Source organism: Aethalodelphis obliquidens, unplaced genomic scaffold (genome assembly GCF_003676395.1).
Source record: "Aethalodelphis obliquidens isolate GAN/ISIS:26980383/991018 unplaced genomic scaffold, ASM367639v1 scaffold61, whole genome shotgun sequence".
Taxonomy (NCBI): domain Eukaryota; kingdom Metazoa; phylum Chordata; class Mammalia; order Artiodactyla; family Delphinidae; genus Aethalodelphis; species Aethalodelphis obliquidens.
In genome coordinates, this window is record NW_020838005.1 from 207,846 (window position 1) to 231,621 (window position 23,776).

The 23,776-nt window shown below is 51.8% G+C and overlaps 1 protein-coding gene across 2 annotated transcripts in view; it reads right to left on the reverse strand.

Moving 5' to 3' along the window:
* The window catches only part of LOXL2 (lysyl oxidase like 2), a 102,262-nt gene that overhangs the window by 38,771 nt on the left and 39,715 nt on the right, over window positions 1–23,776 (reverse strand). For both annotated transcript variants that reach the window (XM_027087862.1, XM_027087863.1), the window contains 3 exons: window positions 12,676–12,887; window positions 4,766–4,988; window positions 1,235–1,418 (listed from right to left, as the gene is read on the reverse strand). In XM_027087862.1, the coding sequence (XP_026943663.1) occupies window positions 1,235–1,418; window positions 4,766–4,988; window positions 12,676–12,887 (619 nt within the window). The remainder of the gene's footprint in view (window positions 1–1,234; window positions 1,419–4,765; window positions 4,989–12,675; window positions 12,888–23,776) is intronic.

Sequence of the window (23,776 nt, forward strand, 5' to 3'; positions counted from 1 at the left end):
GAAGCGCACATCTGAGAGTTAGAAGACTCGAGTTTCAATCTTTCTCTGCCACTAACTACAGGTGTGACCTCAGGCTCGCTCTCCAGAGCCTCAGATTCCTCATCTGTTGTACGAGATGACCTCTGAGTTCTTCTGTAGCAGCGCCATCTATGATTCCAAGACTGTCTCTAGGCTCCACTGGGCTGTTATTTCCTCCAGGTTGTGGCCAATGACCTCACCATACTCCTTTCTGTGGGGTGATGGTGTTATTCCTGACAGTGTGGAGACATCCTCTCCTCACGGGATAGGACAGCCCACCCTCGTCTGCAGCCCACTCTCCTCCCTCCCCACCCCCTCCCAACCACGGCAGCCCCTGGTCTGCAGCAGCCTCCCTGGGGGTCAACACTGAAAAGATTCCTGCAGATGACTGGTTTCCTTTGCTCAACACACAAAGTCCCCCTGGGTGGGGTGGGGTGGGGTGCTGGACGCTCGCTGGGCTGCAGAGTCTGTTTGGGGCAAAGACTCCACCCCCTGCAGGACCAGGGCTGGCACAGGGCAGTGGTCTTCATGGGGGTCGGGAGGGGAAGTTATCTGTTGTGTTGCCATGTCATGTTGACAACATTCCTCTCAACAGGGTGACCTGCTTGAAAGCCTCCTATACTCTTGTTCTTTGCTCAAAGGAAAGATTTGTTTGAGACACTTAATAAAAACCAGGCCCCTTCTTTTGTTAGCATCTCATGACATTGGGAGCAGGGCATCCTGTTCCCAGTCTCTGGCGGCAGGGAGAGAATGTTTGTGGTGCTAACTCAGGGTGGAAAAGTAAGATGACATGCAGGATTCTTTTGTGCCTGGGGTGGTCCATAGCCTCATGAATTCTGAGGTCTTCTCCTGGGGGAAGGACCTGGAAATTCCAGCTTTTTCAGTGGGGCTGTGGGGAGCATTGGGTTAGGAATTGGGTAGACCTCCATTAGAATATTCATTGGGTGCTAATATGCTGTCTCATCTTGGTCGTTTACTTCCTTCTCTGGGTCTCAGCTTCCAAATCCATAAAATGGGCACTCAATATTCCCTAAGGCCCTTCCAGCTCCAACTGCCTGGGGAGAGGCCTGGGATTGTCTAACAGAGCAGCAGCTGCTGGAGGGAGGAGGCAAAGCAGGAAGAGCCTGGAAAGGATGAGGCCAGCCAGCCCCCACTGGGCTCCCCATGTGACACTTTCCGTGAAGAGAGCCCACAGAACGTCCTCCCCACGCCTTACCTTGCCCCAGCCGGGAGCCTGTGATGGCCTCTTTGGCGCTCCCGAAGCCCAGCTCTCTGCAGACCACGCTGGCGGACACCAGGTCCCACTTGTCGTCGCAGACGGTACCCCATTCTCCGTTCTTGAGCACCTCCACGCGGCCCTCCCCGACATTGGCACCTCCTCTCAACCGCACCAGGGGTTGCTGAAGAGACACATGGTCCTGCTGAGCGCAGCTCACTCCCCTCCTTTCCCAACCCCTCCCCACTCCCGGGACCCAGGCTAGGAGCTGACAGTGCTCGATCTGCGTGTGTGCCCGCGGAGGGGTGGAGGCGCGCATGCTCACTCTGCGTGGTCGGCTCGGCGGTGCGCTCCCTTTGCAGCCTTCTCGTGGACCTTTCGTCCTGGGCCACTGGGGAGCCCATCAGGGACCTTCATCAGCTGATCACCCCACCCCATACTTGCTCGACGACCTTAACACCAACACTTCCCTCCACCCCCTCACTCCAGAACCTCAAGCTTCAGAGCTACAGAAAGAACCTCCTACCCCCAAAGTCTGCAGACTCCAAATGGATCATAATTCTATCCTGCCTGTAACAGCGTGCTGCGGTCTAGCCCCGGGGGAGATTCCAGGGCGCTAAACGGACCAACCACAAGGATCCTGCTCTGCAGGCGGATGAGAGGCAGGAGAGAGAAGACGGAGAGTGAGCGGGCGGGGCCCCACTGAGGCGGCCAAGACTTGGGGATGGGCCGTGGCAAGGGGGTGGAGAGCCTCCCACTGGTGACGTCCCACATCGGTCCTGCAGCTGGGCTCATGACCAGTCGCCACTCCAGCTCCGCCACTCCGATTCTACTCCACGTCTAGATCAGCCCAACTCTTCAGAAGGTGCAGCCCCACCAGATATGCAGAGAGTGGGTGGTTATAGTTTAGTTATGCCTACTTGCTCACTGACAGCCTGGAAGCCTTATCACCTTATGGGCTTATTTAATTGCACAGGAGTAAGACCTACTCTCCAGCAGCATCTTAATCCCATTGGATTACACCTTACAAGATGGGAGATGGATGGGTCATTTGACTCCATCTGCCCACATGCCCTGCTTTGCATCCGTTTCTGTGCGTGTGTGTGTGTGTGTGTGTGTGTGTGTGTGTGTGCTGGGGTGGGGAACTCAGAAGGCTGTGAGGCTCTGAGTTATTGCTGATGCCATTTGATTCAATACAGAAGGAGTAAGGGGTGACTGTGCAGCCCTTCTGTGTGTGTTGGATCAGACCAGAGTCATTGTTCTACTCTGGCCTGTGCAGTCCACAGCCCCGGACTCCCTTCATCACACCCACTGATGGTCTGGACGAGGCAGCCCTGGCTGGAGGTGGTGTTTTTCAAGCATTAACATACAGCAGTCATCTCGAGGGCCAAGGCATCAAACAAGAGCCTGTGTCTCCAACCTCCAGCCAAGGTCCCCACCCAGATTTACAGACCTCAGGGACAGACCCTGGCACTAGAGGGAGAAGAAAAGAGGGACAGGGAGGGGTGCAAAACCCACACTGGCTTCGAGAAACTTTAGTCTAGCTTTAGAAAACAAGACAAATACAACTGCTGGCCCCAGCCCCTGACTGTTGCAGAACCGTGACCTCTCCCTTCCCCCATTTCCTTTCCTAAGCTCTCTAGCTGGATGTCAGGGTCCCCTTCCCATGGAGCGGACCATCCGTGACTCAGGCGTAAGGCAGAGTCCCAGATAACCTTACCCTATCTGGCAGAGGCCAGGATGAGTCAGCTGGCCCTGGAGGAAAGAAAGAAACCAAGGGAAAATGTGATGTAAGCTTTTCTTGCTCTTTTTTTTGGAACTGGTTTGGTATGAGTTTGATTCCTTTGCTTTCAACCACACAGTAAGAGGAATTCCAAAACAGTAGGACCTGGTATTCTGGATGACACATGAGGAAAGCTCAGAGGCTCGGGCTGAGGCTGTAGAAAGGATATGGCTGTCAAAGCACGTGGCAGTGGGGGGAGTGAGGGGCTGCAGGCACGCCTCTGTGGCCTGGCTGCACACGTGTGATGTGTGGTCAGGTCTGTGCAGTTTGGAAGCCCTGGTGGGGACGGAGGGGGACGGGGCTGGCTTCTGGATGGAAGTGCCAGGAAGACACCCCAAAGAGTTCCCACATCCTCCGGTTGATGCCTGGGCTCGCTGTGTTCACTTCACTCCTTTGGTTTAAGGGTTCTTCTTTTGTCCAAATATGCCACCCCAGCCTGGGAGGGGGCACCTAGTGTGGCTTATTGGCTCCTGCCCGGGTTTCTGGATCCCACTGGATGAGTGTTATCAGCCCCTGTCCAAGAGCAGGTCATTAGATGTTGATGGACAGGAGAGATTGGAGAGGGCAGGGGGGTAGATAGCGGGAGAGACATTGAGAAGGGACAGTAGACACGGAATGAGGCTGCCTCGGCTTGGGGAGGGGTTGCTACTCCTGCCTTCCACTCCATCCCCCCTACCTGGACCCGCCTGACACACCATCTGCCCCCTTCAGAGTTTACTCTCTCGTCTTACCCCTAATGTGGTCGGAGCTGACTTGGAACCTGTCCTGGCCCAGGGGACCGATTGCCAAGTAATTCGGTTTCGTCTGATACAGGGAATCAATCCCTACTAAATGATTAGCTCTCTTTCCTAACCATCCCTCTGCTCTTTCCAGGTGCTCTTCCCACCCACCGGCCCGTATTAGCAGTTTTCAGAGTATGCAAATCACAGAGACACTTTGTGGATATATGAAAAGAGGAACGTAGGAAATAGAAAAGCTGCCTAATGATTGTCAGGGGAAGACAGAATAGTGCACTTTCTCGTCTTCAGAGGATGTGTCAAGCCTGCCAATGGTTGGGCTAGTTCGCTTGTCCTAAGGAATCAGCCAGTTGAAGCGGGGATGTAATTGATGTGAACAGACGTACACTGACATCTCTTGAATACACCCACACGCACACACACTGGCTGGTTCACAAACGTATAACGTGATAACGGGTACAGATAACACAGATGTGGGGATGGCACGTTTCCATTTACTATCACGGTGACAGCTTTTAAAAATGGTGACCCTTCCTGTTGCAGAATAAGCCAAAGCTCGTTGGAAAGTTGCTGATTTCAAGTGCTTTTGACGGTTGGATCGTTTTTCCAAAGGCTCCAGGATGCTTGATTCCTCTGGGAATTGTGCAGGAGCCCCAGGTGGCCACCCCCACCCTTCATGCGGTCCACACGGAGCCTGTGACGTCAGTAATGAGTCATGTTCCTCTCCAGTGTATCTGTCCCCCACAAAGGGGACGCTGGCCTCAGAATAGAGCAGTAGTGGAAGGACAGATAGGGGTGTTAATGATTAGGGGCAGGGGCTCAGCTTCTTGTCACACCCTAGAGGTGGCATCTATCGGAGAGGCTGGCCCTGACGGGTGTCCTCTGCCTTCCTGCCCTCTAGAAAAGTGGTCTTCGTTTCCTTGCTGTCTCTTGGGGGTCCCTCTCTGCTCCCTTAACCACCAGACCTCCCCCTCAGGTGCCAAGTGGCCAAATCACCTGCCCCATCCTCACCTCTGGCTTGTAGGCTTTCCGGAATCTTGAGGGTCCATCAGGGCTGAAGACCTGGCCAGGCACACAACTCACCACGGCCGGCAGCCCGTTCTCACAGGTGACATTCTTGACGGGGTCCAGCGACACCTGAGGACCCAGCCTGCAGCTGGAGATGTGGGCCTCCGTGCCTGTGCAGTCCATGGAGAACGGCCAATAGCGCTGCTTCTTGCGGGCGGCAAACATTCTGCAGAAGGTAAGACAGGGCAGGTGACCAAGGCATCATGGTGCCCACCCCTCCCTTCTTCCACAACTGGGCATTGGACCAGCCATTGTGCCAGCTGCTGGGGATCTGGTGGTGGAACCAGAGAGGCACGGTCCCTGCTCTTGGGATTCAGTTCTACTCCAGACAGAGCTCTGCAGGGTGCACCTGCCAGCACTCACTGAACACTTGGTCATGCTGGGCCCGCGCTGGGCACTGCGGAGCAGGACCCGGAAGGGCAGTGGTGGCCTCCTGCCCACAGGAAGCTCACATTCTAGAAGACAAGGGACTAACCGAGTGTAGTGAGATAATACTAAAGTCTATAAATACAAAATGCAGAAAGGGATCTAAGAGAGACAAATACAATGGAATATTAGCCATAATAAAAGAATGACATATTGCCATTTGCAGCAACATGGATGGACCTAGAGATTATCATACTAAGTGAAGTAAGTCAGACAGAAAAAGACAAGATGTTATGGAAAAACCCAAATGAAATTTTTGGCCGACCCAATATTATATGGTATCACTTATATGTGGAATCTAAACAAATAATACAAATGAACTCATATACAAAACAGAAACAGACTCAACGGACATAGAAAACAAACTTATGGTTACCAAAGGGGAAAGCGGGGAGGGATAAATTACGATTTGGGATTAACAGATACACACGACTATATATAAAGTAGATAAAAAAACAAGGACCTACTGTATAGCACAGGGAACTATATTCAGTATGCTGTAATAACCTATAATGGAAAATGATCTTCAGTTTTATATGTATATATGAAGAAAAGAAAAGTTATATATAAATATATATAAAAGAATATATATATAACCGAACCACATCGTTGTACACCTGAAACTAACACAATATTGTAAATCAACTCTACTTCAATAGATAAATAAATAAATAAATAAATAAAAGAGATGGGACCCCTGGTCCCAGGAAACCCCTCAGCCCTGGGCAATCAGAAGGGTTGGTCACCCAAATTCTTCAGATATCTTCAGCATGCTGTCTTGCTGTCCCCTGCCTTTATTTCCCTTTGTCAATTAGCAGGACAAGTTGAGTGTAAAACTCTCTCCCACTGATAGAAAAAATTAAAGATGTGAATCCAACGAGAAGCAATGAGAAGAGACTTAAATTACCCCCTCTGCTGAATCAAAGTAGACTTGGTTTCGTCATGGAAATTATAATGGTGATGAAACGCAGCCACAGACCACATCAAATCTTCACCCAGTTTGATCTGCTCTTCTTTTTCTAGTTTCTTAGAGTGAAAGCTGATGTCATTGATTTGACACCTTTCTTCTTTTCCAGTACAGGAGTATACATTTCCCTCCAAGTACTACTTTAGCTATATTCCACATATTTTGAGATACTGTGTTTTCATTTTAATTCAGGCCAAAATACTTTTTAATTTACCTTTTGATTACCTTTAGGACAGAAGGGTTATTTAGAACTGGGCATACAGTTTCCAGTACTTGGGAATTTTCTAGATATCTTTCTGTTATTGATTTCTAACATAATTCCATCATGTTCACAGAATACGCTTTGTATGACTTGAATCATTTTAAATTTATTGAGACATAATTTATGGTCCAGGCGTATTTTATGCTCCAGCTAGGCTATGTTTTGTTTGAATGTGTACTTGAAAAAATTTTGCATACTGCTGTTGTTGAGTGGAGTGTTCTCTGAAAGCCAAGTAGGTCAAATTGGGTGATAGCGTTGTTTAGGTCTTCTATATCCTTACTTGTTCTATACATTATTGAGAGAGTAGAACTGAAATCACCAGCTATGATTGTGGGTTTGTCTATTTCTCCTTGCAGTTCTGTCGGTTTTTACTTCGTGTATTTTGAAGAGCTGTTATTTGGTGCATAAACATTTCAGACTGTTATGTCCTCTTGATGAGTTAACCCCTTTATCATTATTAAATTACCATCTTTATCCTTTAAAAAAAAATTCTTCACCCAGGAGTCAGTGAGGCTGAGGTTGTCTCCATACCATATCCTAGGTAAGCGCTTAGCCTGCGTTGTGTGTTTTTATGGTTTTGTTTTTTGGAAGGCAGAATACGGATCAAGGTGAGTCAAAGTTTTTTCTAAAATGATAACCAACCAGTAGGTAATGAATTGGTTAACAGAAAGGTCACTGTGCCTCAGTTTCCCCATCTCCAGATCAGATGTAGCAGAGGGATCTACTTCATCAGATTGTTAGGATAGTTATAAAGCACTTAACCACAGTGCCCAGCACTTGGAAGGGCTGCCTAAGTGTCTATCAAATAAATAAATAAAAACTGTACTGTTAAAGGAAAAAAAGATGAGAGAAGAGAGATGGTGGACGACTTCAAGGAAGAGTAGGTTTGAACTGGGCCTTGAATGATGGCGGGATTCGAAAAGGAGGAGGGCGGGGAGGACACCCTGTCCTCTCATGCTGTCCCAGGTCTTTGGGGTCTATGTGCTCATCCCTGATTGGCAGAATCCAGTGAGATGCCAGGGAGAGCTGGACACATCACTGCCGGACTGCTCAGAGGAGGGGCCGCCCAGGGCAAGTTGGCCCCAGATGGGCAGAAGCAGGGTCCTGTCCCTGCTGGTCCAGCAGCCCTGGAAGTTTCTGCTTTGTTTCAGCGTGAATGGGATATGAACAAAGAGGAAGGAAAAACCCTACAGATGCTGCTGATATCTTTCCTTAATCAAAAATTGCTACTGGTAGTAATTCTACTGTACCTGTGGGTGCAATGACACAGAATCTTTGAAAAAAAAAAAAAAAGGACTATCTTGGGAGTTCCTTGGCGGTCCAGTAGTTAGGACTCGGTGCTTTCACTGCCGTGGCCCAGGTTCAATCCCTGGTTAGGGAACTAAGATCCCACAAGCCACGCGGAGAGGCCCCCGTCACCCAATTTAATTTTTTTGAAAGAAGGACTGTCTTGGAAAATTCAGGATGTGTGCTCAACATAGCTACAGACAGAGCACAGGACTACACAGGAGGACTGTTAATAATTCCAAGAGCCATTGCCCCTCCCCACTCCCTGGAAGGGCCCTGCACTTGAGGACACAGCCTCCAGCTTCTTTCCCATGACACCCCCATGTCAGACTGGAGAACGCACTCGGTGGTGGGGGGCGGTTACAGCTTGCTATGACACCCCTACCATTGGGTGAACAAATACACCCAGGGGATGTCAGCTGCACAAGGAGTGGTCAGATTCCACTGGATTGGAACATCTTCTAGCTCCCAGATTTCCATGACCACAAGCTTCTCCCAGGAACAGATGTACTGAGCTCTTAATAGAGAGCAAAGCACACTCGGCAGACACAGAGCTGCTCCTTCCTCCTCAGACAGCCCCACTGCCCTCTTACATCAGCTCACAGGAACTTGCCCGTGATCCTCCACAGGCTTCCACCACCAGAGCCCACCCCGCCCCCATGATTCACTCCCACAGGCCCCCCGGGATGCAGAGATACGGGGATGCAGATATGACGCGCTGGGGAGGATGCGTGGACAGCCTGCTCCAGGCCTGCTGATTGGTGGGCGACTGGAGTTACAGGACAGCCGTTGGCCAAGCGGGAAGCCTACTTAAGAAAGAGGTATCTAGCCCGATGGCTGGGTGGCTAGAAGAACACTGAGTTGAACTGATTCAACTAAAAAATGAGAAGTCCTCCTGGCTCTCCTCCAGCCAAGGAGGAAGCCAGACCTCGTAGGAATTCTGCCTGCTATGTGATTATGTCTATTCCAATTGTGCATTTTGGACCTAGGGAAATAACCACCGGATGGGTTCAGGGGCCCACTGGGCTCACTATGAGTGGACCTGAGGCCAAACTCCATTGATCACCCGATGTCCATACTCTGACTGTGGGCCCCAGGGATGTTTGGGCCCCTGGAATCAGTGTCAGTTCAGAGCCCGTGTCCAGTGGTTCCTGAAGGTTCTGATTATTTCCTTGTGCCCAACATACAGTGATCTCCTTTGGAGAAGGCTGGGCCAATGATTAACAGTATACATTTTTGGCAGCATGCCATAGTCCTTCTTCAAGGGGACCTGGCCTCCTCTTCATTCAAGGGCTTCTGGGTCTGTAAACTGGCTCAAGTCTGGATATTGTTTGAGAGGCCAGGCCTGTTTTTACGATTCAGGTTAGAGTTTTGTTCTCTTCACCTAGATCTCTTCTGCTCTGACACATCAAGAATGGAGTAGGGACTTCTCTGGCGTTCTAGTGGTTAGGACTCCGTGCTCTCACTGCCGAGGGCCAGGATTCAACCCCTGGCCGGGGAACTCAAATTCCACAAGACTCACGGTGTGCCCCCCGCCCAAAAAACGGAATTGAGGAGGCTTCCTATTTCACTTCTAGGAACACCACGATCCAGCCAACTAGATCAACTGGTCAATACCACAGGTCTGCAGGAGTCAGATCTGCCGGTCATTCAGTAGCCACGCCCACCTTGCCTTTGGCGTTGAATGCTGTCACATGGCCCCTGCCGCCCCTGATCCAATTACCCCCATTGCGTTTAGGTTTCCCAGCCTGCGGTGACTGCAGCTCCCACCCTGGGGTCTGGCTTACAGAGAAGAGCAATCAGGGAGCTCTTAAGAACGCCAGGGCTCCCCTCACACACTTATTCCTCACGGTCATGGTGAGAAGTCTGTCTTCTGGACTCTCTGGGAGAGTAGGTCTTAGATGACAAATCCACTCCAACATTCCAGTCTCCCCAAGCCTCTGAACCCCTTTCTCTACATGAAACCAAAGTGGATCCGGCATTTCTATAATTTGCTGTGGAGGGCCTCCTTTTGGTCCCTGTTTCAGCCAACTCACCAAAGTCTTAGAGCTCTTCCTAACTCGCAACATTAGATGCAGAATCTCTGCTCAGTAAGCTCGTATCCATAAATCAACATCAATATTGCGATCCTGCTTTAAGAAAAAGAAAATGACTACAAAGTGTTCCTGGCCCCGGGGAGGGGGCCCTGAAGCTTCAACTTTGTCAGTTTTGAGGTATATGCACAGCTTCCCAGTCCAGCATAGGAGTCAGCCCATGGCAAAGCAGCCCTTGGTGAGAGCCCCTGACTTCACTCTGGGGAGAGCCTGTGAGTGCAGAGGCCTCTGGGGGACCTGCAGGCAACCCCACCAGACTCTTCTGACTTGGCCGGGGGTGTCGAGGCTGGATGGCCAGCAGAGGTTCTGATGAAGAGCTGCAGTCCCGGCCTTGGGGATAATTCTAAGGCCACCAGACCTGCAGGTTAGCAGAGGAAGGCAGGGTGGAGAGGCCATACAGGCTGCCCAGGTGAATTTCCAAGGCTGCAAAGTCCCTTAGGGGCCTGGTGGATGCCTGGAGATTACTAACCCCACCCCAGATAGAATTACTTTGAAAACAATTTCCTTCCTGGGGTGAAGGGCCTCCCTGGGAGACCACATGACCTGCCTTGGGGGTGTGGTCAGCAACAGCAGCGACAGACAGGCTGCTGCAGAAAAGGTGAAAGGGAGGTGGGGAAAGATGCTACCAGAAGGCCCAGATGCAGGGACCATGCAGGGTGTGGCCCCTACTCTGGCTCCCAGGCCTCTGTTGTCCTCAGTCTCTGAGCAGGGCTCACAGATACTCCTGTCTCCAGGCCAGTGATGCCCCAGTTCTCAGACTTACCAGCCAGCCGGTGGTGGCGGCCTGTGCAGTGTGGCCCCGCCTCTAGGGTGGAGCAAAGCAGAAGCAGGTCTGAGGGTGGAGGCAGCAGTGTGGAGAGCTCTCCCTGGAGCAGACCTGCCCGGGCTGCCCTGCATCTCTGGCAGGAGTGGCTTTGTGGCCCCCGACCCCACTGCCCTTCAGGCCTGGGTCTCCTCCTGTGCAGCCTGAGGGCTTGGGCCGGGTGACCTCTGAGGACCCCACATGCCCTGGGAGGCACAGCTTTTCGCTAACAACTTCCTCCCACCAGCTACCATCTCAATCCCTAACAGCACCACCGAAGCACGGAAACTCTCCCCAACACGCTTCTCTCTTTTGGGGCCCAAATGTCAGCTGCGTCCCGGGGACTAACATACCACATCAGATATCTACAAGCTGAGACGGAGAAGGTTTCAGCCTAGCCGCCCTCCCATTCCCCCAGCCCTGCCCCTCTATACCGTCTCCAGCGAGAGCACTGGACCAGGAGCTAGTTTCCAGTGTCTGCTAATCATCTCCCATCTCAGCTGAGAGTACAGCTCACCTCCCACCACCTTGGATGCCTCCCAGACTTAGCAGCCTTTTTCCTGCCCGCATTTGAAGAAGCAAAGCCACAGACACACAGTAGAAGGAACAGGGAGGGGGTTTTCAAACCCCGCTCGTGAGAGGATCATGTGAGGCCCAGCTGCCAAAACAGACCTGAGATCTGAGATCCTTCCTCAAAAGCCAGAAAAGGACTCCGGTCCATCCGCAGTTCAGGAGGTAGCTTTCAAATGCCCTCTGAACAAGCCACGTGCTGCCTGGCCTCAGGCACCCCATCCTGCTCCGGGCAGGGCTCATGGCAGCCTTCCGGCTCCCGGGACTGGACTCAGACCTATGACAGGCTGGGCGCTCTGGTGTGTCCAGCAGGTAGGAGGCCTGTCAGGGGAGGGGATTTGCTTTTCTTGGCTCCAATGGGAAGGAAAAGCTGAGAAAGTGTCTCCAGGGGAGGAGCTGGCCAGCTGGAGGGACTTCTCCAAATTGTTTAGAAGATGGGGACCACCCGGCATGCCCCCATCCCACCCTGTGCAAACAGGAAGGTCTGGGCCATGTCTGAGGGCCGCCGGGGGTAGGAATCACCACCCTGCTCACCTGCCCAGCCGGGCAGCTTGCCTCCAAGCACTCACCCTCCTGGTGGACCGGGGGCTCTGACCGGAGGCAGCCAGGACGAGCCCAGGGAGGGATGCAGCCTACACTGACCCTAGGGATCTGGAAGAAGAGCTGGGGCTAGGACCCCTGTCTGCCAGCTTGGAAGCCACCTCTCTCCTTGGCTTGAAAGGAAAGAGGTAGTGAGTCTGCACTCTTGAGGAGTGTGGACCCTGTCGCTGGAGACCTGGGTTTGGATCCTGGATCTGCCACTTCCTAGGTTTTTTGTTTTCTTTTTTTTTTGGGCCACGCCGCACGGCATGTGGGATCTTAGTTCCCGGACCAGGGATCGAATCCACGCCCCCTGCAGTGGAAGCGCAGTCTTAACCGCTGGACCGCCAGGGAAGTCCCAGCCACTTCCGAGATTTATCACCCCTCTCTGACTTCATTCCCTTGACTCTGAAATAGATCCCTGCTTCCTAGTGTTGTGAAGCTTAAGAGACTAAACACAGAGCTGCCTGGCATGTAGTAAGCACTCAGCAAAGCCGATTATTATCCTCATTAGAGGAACTAGGAAGACCCCACGACCAGCCAATACACCAGCCTGTCCTGAGCTGAAAACCCCTCCCTGGACACCCCCTCAGGCAAATTACTCTAAGTCTCCTTATGAGCCACTCTTTTTCCCCCTGGGAGATATTAACTTTGGAAATCCTAACAGCATTGCAAGATTTACTCGGGATGGATAGAACCGAATCAAATCGATCGGTTTCTCAATTTCCTAACAGTTGCTGCAAGGCCCAGATTGCTCAGAATAATCACCTGCTGGGGAGACAGCAGCGGCCCAGGCCACTGCAGAGCTAACTCTACAACAAGGCAGGGCCAGAGCCCAGCCAGCTGCACTCCCCGCAGCCTCCTTACTTGTACACTTTGGCGTTGTAGCTCTTCTCCCCGGGGAAGCCAAACATGCCGCAGACCACGCGGGAGTTCTTGGCCGTCCAGTGCCTGTCGCAGATCTGCTTCCACGTCTTGCCCTCCTTCACCTCCACGTAGCCCTCCGTCACTGGGGTGCGCCTGCGGTAGGCGGAGAGGATGGCTCGGATCCGGATGTCCTCCACCTGGATATTCATGTTCTGGGAGGGAGGAGGCGTGGAAGGAGAGGGGTTACTTTCCTGGTCTGGCCGTGGAGAGGTGACGGCAGACCGGGCGCTCTGCTGGCCCCCCTGCCTCTCCCCTCGGGCCCTCGGGGGTCCCTGGGCGCTCTCCGCGAGCACACAGCACGTGTGTGTGGGAGACAGTCTGGCTGAGAGGACTGGAGGAGGGGAGCAGGTGTGACCTGGGCAATCAGAGACTCGGAGGACCCCAACGCTCCTCCTCTGTCTTATCAAAAACAGCAGAGGGCAGCAGCCTCCTGCAGGGGTCTCAAAACGAGAGCAGAAGAGAGACCGTGTTCCTTGAATTTCATGCTCTATAGTAAAAATAACTGGGATGCTTGCATTGTACTCCAAAGCATATGTATGCATGCGTGAGAGTGAGTGTGTGTATCTCCCCACTAATCCTTCAGTAAAACTGAAGTTTCAGGCAGATGAGACTCAGACACCCTGAGGCTGGTGGGGCCATCTTGCACACTACCTCATAGCCCCCAGGTTGGCAGTCTCTAGGGCGAAAATCCCAGGAGAGAAGGGGAGGGCGGCTGCGGGTCGAGGGTGGGCTCCCCTCCCCAACCCCTGACACTGAGCTGCAGTGTCCCTGCCCCAAGCCCACACCCGAGCCCCAGGGATTTGGTTGGATAGGGGGCCCCGAGAAGCCAGGGTGGGTGGAGGAACACGGGCCTACCTGGGATTTCCAGTGATACCTCTTTTATGTTTTTCCAAGGCTCACGCAATCTGCCCCCAAACACTATGGGAGCTCCAGAATCTCTCACTTCCAGCCCCTCTTCTTTCTGCCCCAACAGAATGAGGTCGTTACAGCTATTGTCATCCCCATTTTCCAGATAAGAAAATTGGCTGACTCCAGGGATCTCCCCAAGACCACGTAGAGGCAGGGAGCACCCGAGGTGCAGTGTGAGATGCTCTGTGAGCTGGGCCAGGTGGGGCTGGGCAGGGGTGCTGGCAGAGAGGAACCCGGCGACCCGAGTGCCCAAACCCCCCGTCCAGCCAGGATGCAAATGAACCAGGAGTTTGAACAGGACCATTATTTGGGTGCCCAGGGATTCAGGTCTCCTTGCCACTGGCTTCAGGGTGCAAAGCCAGGCCCTGCTTCCCCAGTCCTGCGAGGCAGCAGAAAGTATGTGGGCCAGGAGTGGTGGCATTTGGCCCTGGTTCCTTTCCATGCAGAGCGGAAGGAAAGCCGCCAGTGGCAGGATTATGTTTGCCTGCCTGCATCCTGGATCCTTTACAGCCCCCATTCAGGCCACAGGACCCGTGCCACCAAGACACATGGATGTGGGTGAGCAAGAAAGGGCCTGAGGTCTACACTGGCCCGTGGGCCAGCTCCCTCCTCTGTCCTCCCACCTCGGGAGGCCAGGCTGGAATTCCAGCATGTAAGGAACACGTGACGCCCAGAAGGAAAGTTACCGCCGTGGCATCAGCCCTGCGGCTTCACGGGGCAAGCAGGCTAGGCTGACTTTATTAAATTCACAGATCCTCCCCCGCCCCTGCCGTCCTCCACTTCCCCCCACCCCTGGCCTCTCTCCCCGCCACGAGCATCAGTGCAGCCTCACGAAGGGGAGATATGGAGTGTGAACCCAGAGGGAGGAAGCCCTGGGGACGGGGTGGGGGGGGGACGGGTGGCACTCAGCAGACCCTTGTCTTGATTCAGGTCAGCATCCCCTCAGCAGAAGTATGACTGGTGGGCAAGCCCGGTGGGCTCTCGGGTGTGGGAAATGAGGCTCAAAGAAGAGAAAGCGCTAGAACTGATGTCACTGTCCTTGTTCTCCCACTGACTCACTGCATGTGAGTGTGTGTGTATGAGTGTGTGTGTCTGAGTGTCACGAGTATGTCTGTGTGTGTGTGTCTCTGCACGTGTCTGTGCGTGTCTATGTGTCTCTGTGGGAGTGCACTGCTCGTGTGTGTCCGTGTGCAGGATGATGTGCAAGTGACAGGGCTGTGTGTCTCTGCGTTGTGTGGAGTGTATGTCTGTGCATCTATGTGGCGGAGGAGGATGCAGAGAGTTTTCCTCCAAAGCCCTGGGAGAGCAGTCAGGCAAGCATCACATTTGCCATTCCTTCTCCTCTTCTCCCTCCACAGAACCAATTCCTTCCCATCTTCTTGGGCTCAAATCCACCTCATTCATTCATTCATTCCAGAAAATACGGTCTCTCACCTCCACGGGCCCTGCCAGCCTCCTCCTTACACCCCAATCCTGGGGCCCTCTGCTCTGAATCGTAACGACTAGGAGGGCTCTCATTTATCAAATATGAGCCAATTACACGTCAGACTCCGCACTCAGAACTTTACATTCATTCCCTTCCTCAATTCCCATGGCAACCGGTGAGAGGGCCAATGGTATGCCCGTGCTACAGGTGAAAAATGAGGAAACTTGGTGAGGTTTTGCACCTTCTCCAAGTTCACAGAGCCAAGAAGCAGATAAACAGGGATGAAAACCAAATTCTGACTCCAAGCCCGTGCCCCAGGCTCATAACCCCGGGCCTCTGTACGGTCCTCACCCTCCCGCCCTCGCCCCATCCCTTGCCCGGTATTGAGCTGATCCACACGGGGCAGGGCCTGGGGCTCAGCCTTCTAGGGGGGGTCCCTTTGGGCTCTGCCCATTCGAAGTTGATATGTGAAGTCCACCCTGCGACCCGCCCGGAGGAGCCGTGAGTCAGGCCAGAGTGTACGTGAGGGGAGAGAGCCACCTCCCAGCTGCCCTTGGACTCAGGCCAGGGGGTGGCAGGGAAACCCTCCATGGCACACATTCAGGGGTTGCTGCTGGCTAAGGAGCTCACTTGGACTGCTCAGAGACCTCTGTGTAGGAAAACACACACGTATACACAGAACGGCCCTCCTGACCTCACTGCTGTGGAATCCCTTCCATAACCGCAAGTCTTAGGACTTTTTTTTTCCCCAGAAGTTCAACTTCAGAAGAGAAGTGAATATTTGAAACCCTAAAACATATACACATTTTTCTTTTCTAACAAAAGTCTCTCTACACTTGTGAGTTTTACCTGAAGCCCAATAGCCCAGAAGCCAGCAATGCACCTGGCACTTTTTAAAATTCAAATGAAAGTCTGAATGCTGGTCCTCTTGCCTGAGGCAATAGTTCACTGGGCTCTCCAAAAGGCTTCCCTCCAAGGAATTCACAGAACCTTCCGGGCTTGTCCTACGCAAAACTCATCCTATCCCCCGGGAGTGATTATCACCGGCTTCCAAAGGGGAAAATAAAGGTGCCCTGAGGCCATGCCCTGCCCTGCCTTAACTAGTGGGATGGTGGAAAGAAGGGCTAGTGAAGAAGCACCAGGGCTGCTCTCCCAGTCTTGTGCTTGAATGGCATTTCACATTTGCCGCATCTGTGAATGAACTGCAAATTCCACAATGTGACAGCCTGGGGCTGTCGCCAATGAGGAAAAATCACCAGTTTTGAAAGTCTAGTTGGAGATTGCATCAGAGAAAGACACAGGGGGAGGCGAGGCAAGCAGCCCAGCCTCTAAGAACGCACTTCACAATTTCTCTGAAAGTCAGCACGAAGCTCGTGGCCTCCCGGGGAGGGCACATTTGCAAGGGTCAGATCTTAGCCCAACTCTCCCCCTTCCTTTCCTCTAGAAGTCGTAATTTAATTACATAATTAATTACATAATTTATCAGCTCAGGCCTTCCCACCTGAGAAGTCATCCTTGGAGTGGTGTCAGGTGGGAGCACCACGATGGAGATATACTAGTCCGCCGTCATCCCAACTAGAGCACGCGACTGGGTAGCGCTGCACAATCGCTGCTTACTTAGCAAGCTCCTTCCCTCTACAGCTAACAGGTTCCTGCATCTTGCTCTCAAAGCCCTTAGCTCTCTTTATCTGGCTATTTTTAGAAACTGGCCTTCCAGATAGAGATCCGTTTCCCCAGGTGCCATCTTGGCACCTTCCTCAGCACCTCAAACCAAACGCACCCAGGATGCCCTGGGTCTTTCCCTCCTGCAGGCTGGAAGGTGACGCCCTTGCAGCCCTCAAGCCTCGCATGCCTTCTGCTCCCTCTCTCTTCCTCACTCTTATGGCCCATTCTGCCCCAGAAGTGCTTCTCCTACCCTTCAGTCACCTTCTCATTCCCACTTCTACTGTGCAGGCAGGTATGTAGTGGAAGTAAGAGAAGAGCGTCACAATTCTGTCATTTCACGGGACCCTGTATGTCTCCCCGGTCCGGATGAATGGCTGACCCAGTCCATCTCACACACGGCTGGCATATCCGCCCAGCTGACCGCTGTGCGTTCGTGGGTTTGGCTCAAAACCTTCCCGTGGCTCTCCCAGGGCTTATGCTCCTAGTCAAGAGCCTTCCTGACGGGACCCACCTCATCCCCTCCGTGCCCTTTCTCCAGTCTCAAGGTGCCAGGCTGACATCACTTTTTTAACCCCAGCATCAAGTTGCTCCCCGCAATCCTTTTTTCCTTCCTCTCTACCGATCAGAATCCTCCTGACCTTCAGGAACAGTCTGGTTCATTCAATCGCTTGAAAAATACCTGTGGAGGGCTGTGACGTCCCAGGACGTCCCTCCCCCAAATATCTCATCCACATAGATTCGACTCCTTTATTCCTCTAGCATTTGCTTCCTGGGTCCCTCAATTCATTCTTGGCCTTTACTGACTGCCTTGTACCATCTGTCTTTTCATCGTGCCACCTCATCGGACTGTGAGTCTCTCAAGGACAGAATTGTGCTTTATTCATTCTTGTATTCCCCATGGCAACGAGTGCCAGACACGAGACATCGTGGGTCCTCACATATTCTTGGAACAAACTAATAATCATTTTAAAAAATCCAGTTACGGGAATTCAGCTTCACTAGAAACGTTGGGCTCTCCAGCCAAAAATGTAATAAAGACTCCCTTTATTCTGGGTTTAGTACAAAATAAACAGAGAGGCTTGCCTTTTTTCACAGCATAAGCACGACTTGTGTGATTTACCGATGGACAAGGAGATTGTCTGCACTCTATCCATGCGACCTCTTGTCATCGGAGCTGTTTAACACCCTCCCCTTTCCCCTTGAAATCTGAGGCTAATAAATAGTTATAAACTGAATTAAAAGCTGATCTGACCCTCAGTACACATTTAGATGGTTTAGGTATGTGGGTATCACAGTCCAAGACATGTTGTACTGGAAGAAGCTGGCTACACTGTAATTATCCCCTTTTGATGATCAAATCGGAAATTCACAGCCTAAGAAACTGCTAGCCAGTGATTCCTCCCGGCTACATAGATGAAAGGCAAGCGGGAAGGCAGTGCAGCGATCTCTGTGGCTCAGCTCTTTGTGATGGAGACCAGTCTGGGCGGAGGGGGTCGGGGTGGGAATGGCTTGAGAACTGAGGTCATGCTGAGGCACCAGAGGAAAAAGCCGGCAGTGAGTCTGGGCCCTCCTCCTACAAACCAAGAGCTTTGCAATGCTGCTGGAGAATCCAATGCTCTGTGTTTCATTTTCCAACCTGAAAGCAGTGGGGTGGGTAACAGAGGCTGCTTCTTTGGAGAACAGTCAAGACCTGCTGCCTGCAGGAAGCTGGAAGGACACCTGCGCCTGCAACCAGTCCCTCTGGCCCATCAGGGGTGTTGAGGCCACAAATCAGGCAGTCCGTGGGCCTGGCCAAACGGTCTACCACGCTCCCAGGTAGGGGACCTGACCTGTTGCTTCTCCTCCCAGCAACCATCACCAGGGTGACAAAGCAATGACTTGGGAAATCGTCTTTCTCCACTGTGGGACAGCAAATTTGGGGAGGGCAAGACTGTCCTTTCAGTTCATTGATCCCTTGATTCCCAGGGCCCAGCATAGAGTCGGCTGCCCGATTAAAATGTAGTGGATGAACGAACAAACAGACACGGCATCCAGCTGCCTTAGCAACAGCCTCATGGGGATGGGGCCGGGGGGAGTCGTTGTCGCTGACCCCTCCAGCATGGCTGAGGGGATTCGGATGAACCACCTGGGCCCTCTGCCACCACCTTCACCCCAGTCACCTCAGGAGCCCCACCCTACAGAACAGATCTGCCCAACCAGGGCAGAGAGAGGCTTTCTCCAGCCCAGCTCAAGCCCCTACTTCTTCCATAGAGCCTCCCTCCCACTGATCTCAAGCCATTTATTTATTTCTTCTATAACCTCTCCCTTTCCAAGCTGCCACAGAATTTGCCATCCAGTCCACACTGTTCAATGTTGGAGTACATACTGCCATTTATTTATTTCTTCTATAACAAATTATAAGGCTACTTATTCATCGATTTCATCTAATGAGTGGGTATAACATTACTTATTTCTTTCAACTCGCAAACAATTATAATATTTATAATTTTCAGAGGGTTGTGCGTACAGCACGCCGGCCAGGGATAGGGTTCCCAGATCTGCCAGGATGTGCACAATTTCAAATATTCTGTTCTGTTAGCTGCATAAACGCCCTTTTGCTTTTCAGATGCAGTGACCTATTTTTCGTTGGGAAAACAGGTCACCCTAGAACTACTTCTCTTGTTCCCCTTGTGGTTGGTGGCTGGTGAGCCCAGACCACATAGAGGCTCTCAATAAACAGAATCATGGAATGTTAGCACCGGACAGGATCTAATACCTCTTCTTGCGCAAGCTCTCTGTAGGCTGGGAGAGAAAACCCAGGAGAGCTACATGCGATGACCCAGTTCGGCAAGTCTGGGGATTAAGACGCTGTGGGCTCCCATCGTGGCCCTTTACTCCCTTGCTAAAGGGTCCGACACAAACTGCCCACTTGCTACCATCTCTCCTCCTGCCACAGAGGGAAAGCCGGCCAGCTACCCTGTGGCCTTCGGGGGAAGCAGGGCTATATTTAGCTTGGAGGGACCGCTGCCTTCTGAACTCCACAGAGATGAAAACAGACCCCCTTTCTTTAAACCACCCAGTGTAACCTGCTGCACGTCCTCTTGCGGGGGGGGGGGGGGGGGGGGGTGTGGAGAAACTCCTGGCCGGGAAGTGTTTGGACCTTTCTAGAGTTAATTACTCCCTTTCAGGCTCCATGCCTCCACCCCTAAGAGCCCCCTCCCCAGATGCTGGGGAGATAAGGCTGCTGCTGAGGGGAAAACCTTGAAGCATTTAGCAGCTAACTGTTAAAAAAACCTGCACTTCTGGAATTTAAAAAATTCACAACAGCCTCCATCCCTGTGGTTAAGAGAAGAAAGAGCTTTTTCAGGTCTCAGCGCCCCTCCAGAAGGAGGTGAGAGAGCAGAGGGGAGGGGTACCGGATTCTCCCCACCGTTGGAAGTGAATACCCTTCTCCTGGCTCCATCCTCATCCCCTCACTCCTGGCCCCTCCAGACTGCCTGGGCTGCCGGCTGTCACAAAGGAGAAATTGGGGCTCCAGGGCCACTCGGGGGATAGGCCACCCCTAAATCTCACAGCCGGGGCATTTCCAATCAATTCTGGGAACGTTAGCTGCTTTTGCAAAAGAACCTTTAAAATAATGGGCAGAGAAGAAGGTGGAGTGAGAAGGTGAGGAAAGGAAAAACCCGTTATGTTCCCTGACCTAACAGTCCATGGGCCTCAGCCACGAGCCTTTCTGTGAGCACATGACTTAGCAATGTGCAAAAGAGCCAGTGCAGAGAGGGCTGTGCACAAGGGCATCTGGATTTGTCATCTCTCCTTATCTAATGCTTTTTCCAACTTGTCCACCGCCGCAGACAGGAAACAAAGTCTCTTGATTTCAGAGCCTCTGAACTCTAGGGAGTTTCGGTTGGAACTCTGTTTTCCAGGTTTAAAAAAGATATATTCACTTGAAACTAACAGTATTTTACATTTTATTATTTGCTCCTGTTTCCCTCTTTTGAAGAAGGTTTTGAGAACTGGCCCAAGACTCATTTTCCTGCAGAAAATGCTGTTTTACAGTGAGGTGCCCAGAGACCCAAGAAGGGTCAGTCCCTCTGGACATGCAGCTTCAAGTCTCAGCCTCCAAGGGGACCCAGACTCAGGGGTCCTGCCTTCCACTCTGGGGTCTAAAACTTAGACCACAGAGAAGGGGAGAAAGGAGACCCTGCTCGGTTAATTTTCTGGATGAAATGAACCCAGGTTGGTGAATCAGTGGTAAGGAGAATCTCTTGTAACACTTTATAGTCTGCAAAGCACTTTTCCAGAAATCATCTGATTTTCCCCCTTACAGAAGGAGTGTGTGCCGTGCCATTCTGATGGAGAAACCACTGCCCCTCTGGATTACAGACTTCGTAGCTGGAAGGGATTGAATTCAACCCACTCATCTTAAAGAAACGAGTGGACTCGCTCTGTGCTCTGGCCAACAGGGAGCTCAGGGGCCCAACCTGTGAACTCTCCTTAGGTGGGGTCATTCATCTGAAGAAGAGGCACTTTTTCCCTCCTCTAGGAGGGAATTTATGAAGTGTCAAGGGGCCCCTGAGGATGCCCCAAGCAGATGTAGGAATCCACAGAAGCAGAGTTAGCTCATCGAGTGAAATTCCATCATTCAGGCCCCAGGGTTTAGTGACTCATGCCTCTGGCATCCCGGAGTGGGATGAACTTGGTCTAGACTGATGCAGTTTTCTTCCACTCTCTGCTTGGGGAATTCCAGTGTGCTCCGGAGAAGGAACAGGCCTGTGAGGGTCATCTATAATGGTCTGTGATCTGTTCCCAGTCTCCAGGCGTCAACGAGGGTGCATAGTATAGAACCCGGCTTCACCCTTTCAAAATAAGGGTGAGAAGAGATGGGGTGTCTTCGTGACCTTCACTAGCGTAATTGTTTATATCTGGGGTCACAAGACACAGAGAAGGTATTACCTGACACTTCACTCTTGGCTGCTTTTAAATTTATGGGCCCCCAACCAGGGGAAGTTGAGAGGAGTGGGGCTTTAATTTTCACTTTGATGTGGAAGAGTGCAGGTGAGAAGTGTCTGCTTTCAAGGCCAAAGTCATGACAGGCCAGAGAAGCGGTAGAGAGATCCAGAGCACACACACTAGCTGGCATCCCTTCTCTGTGTGTGTGTGTGTTTGTGTGTGTATAAGATGCATGACCCCAATTCACACAATGGTGGGCACTGCCAATAGCCAGCTAGTGTGCACCCCCTGTGTGGGCTGGGTGCGTTTTCACAGATGCAGAGAAACAAGGGATCTTAGAACTTGGTAATCACCTCGTCCTGTGTCCTTCCCATGTAGGGATCTGGCCGTGATATTCCTGGCAGGAGGTCATCCAGTTCCTGCTTGAGCTACTCCAGTGACAAGGAGCTCACCTCTAACAGGTAAGCCCCGTCCCCTGTGTTGTAGAGTCTTCAGACTGGGTTGAAATGTGCAGCCCCATCACTCAGCCTTAAAGAGTTTTCACACGGAGCTGAAATCTACACCCCAATCCCTCCCCATCCATCTTAGTTCTGGAAGTTAGCACTAATCACACTCTTCTCCATGGTAGCACTTCAATAGTTGAAGAGGACGGACATGTCTCCCCCCACCCCCATATCTCTTTTCTTGACCCAGTATCTTCATTTCTTCATATGATGCGGTTTCCAGACCTGTCTCCACTCGGCTTGTCCCTCCTCCGGGAGACACAGTTAAGAGGTGACCCCAGAACTGCACTTAGTTCTTGGTCCAAAAAGCAAGGAGTTTAGGGAAATAAGTCTTCCCCCAGTGTATCAGTTTACATTCACTTTTCTAGCGGCCATACCATACCTTTGGCTTGTACTGAGCTTTTAGGCAACCGGTTCCCTTCAGGGATCTTTTAAATATAATCGGTGCTTTCAGTCACTTTCCCTGGCTTTTACTCTTTAGCGATTCCCTGCTCCCACCCCCCGCCCCCCGTGAACCTTGATATAGGACCTTATAGTCATCCCTAACATGTTCCAGTTTGGGTCTATTATTTCAACCTCCTGAGGTTTTTCTGAATCTCACTCCATGATGTTTTATCCCAGCAATCCCTCCTAGTTTTTGTGTCTCCTATAAATATTATCAGTATACATTTTAATCTCCACGCAAATTTCTGATACATGGTGGAAAGGCAGAGAGGAGCCCTGGGCTACACCAGCAGAGACCATCCACTGTGTTCACGCTAATTAATCAGCAGTTCTGGGTATCATGAGTCACGACTCCCCCTTAGCTGCATGTCCACCAAACCTACATGTCTTCCTCTGGTCCACACACATCTAACAGGGAACATTTCTCTAGCCAAGATGAGTGACTGCATGACTTAAGCTACTGACACAGCTATTACACGAGGTATTTCGGAGAAGCTTCTCACATCCCACAAATATTCCTGGTAGGTGGTCTGGGTGGCTCCCTACCCATCGGGCCAACCCTGCCCGTACACATGAGCTTGAGCCACAAAGTCCTGGATGGCAGAATCTTCTGGTAACTCTTCGAGGTTCTCATCAGACACCCTGAGATCCAGGCCTGTTGATGACCTGCTTTTAGCAGATATCAAAGGGCAGAGGTTACAGGGGACTACTCATCAACTGAAAATTTCTACAGCATCCCTGGCTAGACAGGAAGGCTTCTAGTCTGGTCCATGGTAACCAGTCTGATTCGTATGACAGCAGGAGGGAGGCCTTCTAGGAAAATACAAAGCTTAGAGGTTGCAGAAGTTATCCAGCCCTTTAAACCAGACTCCCCTCAGCTAGCCCTCTCTGGGCTATTGTAAACTCATTTAGGACCTAGGCTCCTTGCCTTGGAATGATTTTCCAACTTTCCCCGAGACATGCATCTTGTCTTCTTGTGTTATAAGGGCTGGACGACAAGGGTCATGTTTACTTTCCCCGGTGGCGTCCCAGACCATGACGTGTGTACAGCAGGCCTCCAACAAATGTAGGTAGATACTAAGCTTTCCTATCACAGAATCTCAGCCCTTCCAGAATAAGAAAGTTCTCGCCAACGTATTTTTTCCCAGTCATTTCTCAGCCT